The sequence below is a fragment of the Ictalurus punctatus genome, chromosome 28 (genome assembly GCF_001660625.3).
Source record: "Ictalurus punctatus breed USDA103 chromosome 28, Coco_2.0, whole genome shotgun sequence".
Taxonomy (NCBI): Eukaryota; Metazoa; Chordata; class Actinopteri; order Siluriformes; family Ictaluridae; genus Ictalurus; species Ictalurus punctatus.
The window spans coordinates 2,338,355-2,345,734 of record NC_030443.2 but is presented as its reverse complement, the minus strand read 5'-3'; the positions used below and the strand labels follow the sequence as shown (position 1 = coordinate 2,345,734).

The window sequence follows — 7,380 nt, the reverse complement described above, 5'->3', positions numbered from 1 at the left end:
CTACTTTTAGAAAATCTGATGATGATGTTTTAGGTCATATTTACACAGAAATATAGAAAATTCTAAAGGTTTCACAAACGTTTGAGCACCACTGTATATATTTTAAATGTAACTTCGCTCGGAAAGAACGTGTGAAGGAAGGGTGAAATATTCAACTGTCCCAAAGGATTTCTGAGGAACGGGAAAAATATTCATGGTTACCTGATGGTCAGATAACAGGAAAATGGTTTGGCGTCAAAATCCAGCACTACTTCTGTAACACCACTTCTGGTTAATCGCCCTCCCCCATCACTGGACCATGTTAACCACTCGCTTTTTCAGCATTTTTGTGGTTAATGCTTTTTGCATTTACTTAACTCTAACACCTCCGAGAGGGAACAAAGCCTGACAGAAGATCTCATCATTTACACGAACAGTTTACATGTAACTTTTAGAATAAACTGATGACACCAAAAGCGAGTTGATGTTCTACACAGCAGTAATTGTATGCAAAATTATATATATATATATATATATATATATATATATATATAAATATATATATATATATATATATATATATATATATATATATATATATATATAGGCCTTGTCTTGTAGCTGATTATTTGGGTAGACAGGCTTCACGTTCCTCGCTTCATCGCTCTCCTCCAAACACGTACACGCTGTACACGCTTTTTAGACGATTAAGGGGTCGCTGGTAACTCAGCGGATACGAAATGTTCAAGCTCCACATCTTCCAGAGAGTCCGTGTCGGACCCTTAATTCAGGACGTGCTGTTATATGAAAATAATCTCTCCTCTTTAAAACCTTAATGACGTTCATCTTCGTTTCATCTCATTGCCTCATTTGTATCGAGTGACTGATAGAAAACAAAGACATAAATCCCAAACTAAAGCTGGAAGTCTGCACTTTGAGTTCTCCCATTGTGTGCATGTTCCTTATCCAGGCTGATAATAAAACTAATAAAACACAGGACTCTGTCCAATAAGCCTACAAGACGTCACATTCGGTGTTGATGATCGGTCGTCCTGCATGTGACAGCTGTAACTCTCAGTCAAACATTCCACTGAATCCTGCTTCCTGCTCCCTAATACCATCCTGTTAATTATTTATTTTATGTGACGTCTGTAAATGTTTTTCACAGTGACACAAATTTATTTTCCTCCCTAGAATACATCATAAGTACATCATAAGATAAATACATTAATCACATATAAAACATCTCAAAATCACCCAGGACATCAAATTCCAATCTAATTACTGCTTGCTGGATATTAAAGATACTGAAAAAAAAAACCCATCCTGAAATCCTCCATCGCCGTCTGTTACAGCAATACTGAAACATGAACGTACCGAGTACAAGGCCTCAAAAAGAATCACCGTTGAAACTGCATTTGTTTATTTAATTTTTTTCAAAGAAAATTAAAAATAGATTTCACATGATTCAACAAAGAATGGAAAATAAGTTAAAATGCATAGAGACTATATATTTAACACATACGTTTAAATTATCCTATAATTTATTTTTTTTTTTATCCCCCTGACCCCGTCCAACACAACGTGTTACACACCTGAATAAAAACAGTATGTGAGTGAAACATCTGGAAAACGTATAATGTATTTAATACAGAGAAATAAAAGATTAGAGAAATGAATTATTCAAATGTTTTTCTGTCTTCGACACAACCACCTCAGAGGCTCACTGAAGTAAAAAAATTTTTTTAATTAAAATCAGATCAATCAGGAACGTTAAACATTAGTTTAGCTGCAGATTGATTGGATAGGTACTTTTAAGAGCGTCAGTAAACATCTGGCTTTTGAAAATTTCAGCCTACAACAACTGTGTCTTCCTGGTAATGCACGGGCCAACCCTGATCACATTCTATTGTAATGTATCGAATGCTCTGGTGACCTTTTTCGCCGTAGTCACACCTTGGCCGTCTTTCTCCAGAGTCTAGTTTGCAAGTGACCACAGTGAAAGGTTGACCGCTTGTAAAACGACCTGTGGCGCCCCCACACACGGGCATGATATCTTTTATATTGGTCTTTATGAAGGTGTTCACTTCTTTGCAGTTGTTGGTGTTCCCATCAGTGATTTTCCTCCGTCTGATCTCGCTGGTACACTTAGCCTCAGTCATTGTAGGGTAAACATGCTGAGTCAGGAAGTTTTGGTAGCGAGGCTTCACATCAGGAGGTGGGCTTCAGCAGGCAGTGCGGCACACGACACCAACAGCAAAACCAAGACAAATGCCAGTTTGATGATCGCCATGATGATGTTTCGAGAGAGAGAGAGAGAGAGAGAGAGAGAGAGACAAATGAATTACACAAACTAAGACAATTGTATTTTTAGCTTTCAGGATTTTCAGCGAAAGACAAAGTAACTGTCTTTCACATCTCCCGTGCCCTTTCCCCTTCAGTGAATCGTCTCGTCATTGGTTTATTTATTTATTTATTCAATTATTGTGATCCTAAGTGCTGCTTTATGTTAAATAAACCTCTCCTTACAGAAAACTTCACCATATTAACAACGACACACTTTAGTTGCATCCCACTTCGCATACTTATGCACTATTTTATGCCGTTTTGTAGTATAAATAAGTGCGCATAATGTGTTCACACTGAAAATCCCAAATAGAAAAAAATTCCCTTTAAACACCCGGATGATGCACTTAATAAACCAGAAAAAAAGTGGAATGTTAAACACTTCATGCAGTCAACTGTTGCAGCTTTAATTACGTAGCGGCGCGGGAGGGACTATAAGACTCCGATGTCGAATGAAAAAATAACCTTATCGAATTCATACATGGTTGAGTAGGCCTACATAGTGTATAAGTACATAGTGTATAGCGCGCTATTTGGGACACAACTGTTTTTTTATGTGGAGCCAGACAAGCCCATGTGTATGTTGTTACCATAGAAACAACAATATATTAATATAAACCTGTGAGTTAAAGCTGTGCTATCAGAATCGAGAATTCATGGGGCTGTGGAATAAATTTTCACAAATATTGTTCATATTACCAATGACTGGGATGAAGATCAGATTTGGCCTGATGCGTACGGTCATACTTTAAATGCTAAACTGAGAAACACAACAAGTAGTGAACAAGAGGATTAAATTATAGTACTTACCTCGCAAGGAATCTGACCACAAAGTTGTATTGCCAAGTGTGTCTTCTTTCTAGTGTTGTATTTGTAGAATCGTCCATAAAACACTCGCCTCTCCTCACACCTCATATACCATTTCATCCAGCAATTAAACTTCCCATTGTGTTTATGTTCCTTATCGAGGCTGATAATAAAACTAATAAACCACAGGACCAAAAGCCTACAAGATGTCACGGTACATGTTTACCAAACTGTAAACGGGATTCGAATGTAACAAGGGCTCAGAAATTCGTGACTATCTGAGGTCACACCTCCGGGCTTTACAGGACTCAGAGTCGTAAATCATGTCGTCGACCCGCCATTAATGATCTTTCATTTGAAGAACGATTCCATTCTGTTATTTACAGCTGTCACAGAGCGCATCTGTCCAGGATCCTGTTTCCTCACTGCTGCCTCGTCCACACGCGGAGGTGTTTTTATATATTCTGCATTTCTGACGTACACATACGGAATTCGTTGTTTTTTTATTATTAAACCCTATTATTAGTTTCCTATTAGTGCAATTAATGACTCGAAATGACTTCCTATAAATTCCTATCTGTTAACGTACAGTAATTTGATGTACTGTGGGATATTGAAACGTTTTATATGGGATTAATGGATTAATGTTTTAGGTAGGCGGTTAAGGTCACGGTTACAATAAGTTAGGACACTAAAGAGACCTTTCTACTGACTCTGAAAAACACCAGAAGAAAGATGTCTAGGGTTCCTGCTCACCTGCGTGAACATGCCATAGACCTGCCGCAGGGAGGCATGAGGACTGCAGATGTGTCCAGAGCAATAAACTGCAATGTCTGTAATGTATGACACATAAGATGGTGCTACAGAGAGACAGAAAGGACAACTGATTGTCCTCGTAGTGGAAAATTACACGTAACCGTGTGTCCCTCAGACGTGATCAAAAACTTGCAAATGCCTCGGTGGAAGAGTGGAGGAACATCTCTAATTACTCTAACTTCGCATGTTTGTGTGTTATTAGTTTAGTCCGATTGGTGATTGTCTGTAATTGTGGCATAAATGAAGATCAGACCACTTTCAAAAATAACTCCATAGGGTTCACAAACATGGACAGTGGCACCATCCAGTGGTTTGAAGTGGTTTAGATATGAGTTTAAAATGATCATTTCTATTTCCTAATGGTCCCTAACTCAGGGACTGTCAAAGCAACAGTTGCAAACAGCCATGTGATTATTGGAAGTGATCAGAATCTTATACTGGATTATTATATTGAATCATTAATTCATGAGATATTGATGTTTTATAAAATATCATATATTGGAATCTTTAGAGTTGAAAGGTTTTTTTTATAGGGTTTTAATACATTTAATACATAAACTGATATGAAATATTCATATTAAAGCATGTTGCAGCTTGCAGTTTTAAGTTCATGAACATTTGGCAGTGCTGATACCAGTGGTGCAAAATATCAGAGACAAACTGCATTTAAAAGAAATCGTTTGATAAAGAAAGGAAGAAATCGATTTCACCCGATTAAACAAAGAAAAATTAGTATGGCTTAAAAACCATAGAAATTACACATTCATATGAAATCTCACCTGAACAAGAACTGGTGGCCCCACATACAGCCTTAACCTGAGATTCTGTGGCCAGTATGAAGCTGTTCATGTTTTTGCAGGTGCCACCAGAATTGATTCTCTTGTCGTTGATCGTGTTGGTACATCTTTTCTCATCCATGCTCGGGTAAATATGCTTCCTTCTGAATGCCGCCCAGTTCTGGGATTCAGCAGGCAGTGCAGCGCACAACACCAACAACAAAACCAGTCCGAAGACACGGATCTCCATGAGGAAGTCTGCTCAGAGAGAACCGAACAAATATTATAACCATACTATATTATAAAAATAATAAATAAAATTAATAAATAAATAATATTTACGTTTAAAAAATGAGGGAATCAGACCAGCAAGTAAGTGTCTTCTTTCCAGTGTTGTATTTGTAAAATCGTCCATAAAGCACTCGCCCACACACTGCTGCCTCGTCCACACACGCGAAGGTGTTTTTATATATTCTGCATTTCACTGTACACACGTCTTGACGTACACACACGGAATTCGTTGTTGTTGTTTTTTAATTAAACCCTATTATTAGTTTCCTATTAGTGCAATTAATGACTCGAAATGACTTCCTATAAATTCCTATCCGTTAACATACAGTAATTTGATGTACCCCTAGGATATTGAAACATTTTATATGGGATTAATGTATTAATGTGGGCACACGGTGGCTTAGTGGTTAGCACGATCACCTCACATCACCAGGGTTGGGGTTTGATTCCCGCGGCTCTGTGTGTGCGGAGTTTGTGTGTGCGGGGGTTTCCTCCGGGTACTCCGGTTTCCTCCCCCAGTCCAAAGACATGCATGGTAGGCTGATTGGCGTATCTAAAGTGTCCGTAGTGTTTGTGTGAGTGTGTATGTGATTGTGCCCTGCGATGGACTGGCACCCTGTCCAGGGTGTACCCCGCCTTGTGCCCCATGCTCCCTGGGATAGGCTCCAGGTTCCCCGTGACCCTGAGAAAGGAGTAAGCTCCATTTAGAGATGGATGAAGATGGATGGATGGAATAAATAACCAATGCAAACCCCTGCTAACTCCATGGGGTTCACAAACATGCACAGTGGTGCCATCCAGTGGTTTGAAGTGATTTAGATATGAGTTTAAAATGATCATTTCTATTTCCTAATGGTCCCTAATTCAGGGACTGTCAAAGCAACAGTCGTATCAGTAGTGATATCAGTGGTGCAAAATATCAGAGACAAACTGCATTTAAAAGAAAACTTTTGATAAAGAAAGGAAGAAATCGATTTCACCCGATTAAACAAAGAAAAATTAATATGGCTTAAAAAACCATAGAAATTACGCATTCATGTGAAATCTCACCTGAACAAGAACTGTGGTGTTTGTTTCACATTGGTCTAGCTGCAGAAGTACTTTTAAGGCCACTGGACCTTTTGCATTTCCTCCTCTATCAACAACAACCGTGTGTTCAAATGAAAGCTGGAAGTCTGCAGGTTCAGTGCACAGCTGAAAGGGTGTCCACATATTTATGGACCTGACCGTATTCGTGTCTAATCGTCACACGTAGACGTGACCAGCTTCAGTGTGTTTCAGAGATATAAAACTGACCTGCTTTCTTCATAGAGAACAAATCCACACATCACACAGCAGATAAAATGGTTTTGCAATGCCTTATACGTTTTAATGAAGATGACAGGAGTTGATTTTAAAGTGAATGGAAATGATACATTTGAAAGCTTTTCTTTCTTTTGTTAGATTATATAAAATATTATTACATACCAATAAACAGTGATGTATTTGTTGTACAGTTCTCACACCATATGTTTGACATATCAGTAGAGTACAGTGCAATCACACATGACTTTATAATAGACCACAAATCTTCATTTAGAGAAATATAGAGTACAGAGAAATAAAAGATCATCAAAGCCATACAATTGTCTCTCTACCTTCAGCTCCACCACCTCAGAGATTCATTAAGCAGTAGGATGTATATGTAGGAAGTATTTTATTTGAGATTGCGTTTAGTTTGAAGAACATCACCAAACGTTAGGGGTTTTAATTGCAGGGTTGACCTGGTTGACCAGGTCTATCACGCTTATAATGCACGGGACAACCGTTCTCACATTTTATTGTAATGCATCGAGTACTCTTTTGACCAACATATTTACATGGTTTACTCTGCTTCCGGTTGCAAGTGACCACACTAAAAGGATTGTAGCTTTCATGAAGATTCCCACCCACAGGCCTGCCGGCGGCCCCACATACAGCCTTAACCTGATCATCTGTGGCCAGTATGAAGCTGTTGATCTTTTTGCATCTGCCACGAGAATTGATTCTCTTGTCTTTGATTGTGTTGGTACATCTCTCATCCATGCTCGGGTAAATATGCTTCTTTTTGAATTCCGTAAAGTTCTGGGATTCAGCAGGCAGTGCGGCGCACAACACCAACAACAAAACCAGTCCGAACACACGGATCTCCATGATGAAGTCTGCGCAGAGAGACACGAACAAAATTACACATCTAAAACGCTTGTATTTTTAGCTTTCAGGATTTTGAGCGAAAGCAAAAGTAATTGTCTTTCACGTCTCCCGTGTCCTTTCCCCTTCGGTGAATCTGCGCATGGTTTATTTATTTTAATCCTAAATGCCGTGTTTATGAGGGATATTTCAAGTT

At 38.7% G+C, this 7,380-nt stretch overlaps 1 protein-coding gene across 1 annotated transcript; it reads right to left on the bottom strand.

The window, feature by feature from the left end:
- Positions 1-1,135: 1,135 nt before the first annotated feature.
- Positions 1,136-2,287, bottom strand: LOC108260337 (ribonuclease-like 3). The gene is given in 2 exon segments (XM_017460565.3): positions 1,136-2,200; positions 2,203-2,287. Coding segments are annotated over 2 exon segments (441 nt in total). The 5' UTR covers positions 2,273-2,287; the 3' UTR covers positions 1,136-1,829.
- Between the last annotated feature and the right edge of the window lie 5,093 nt (positions 2,288-7,380).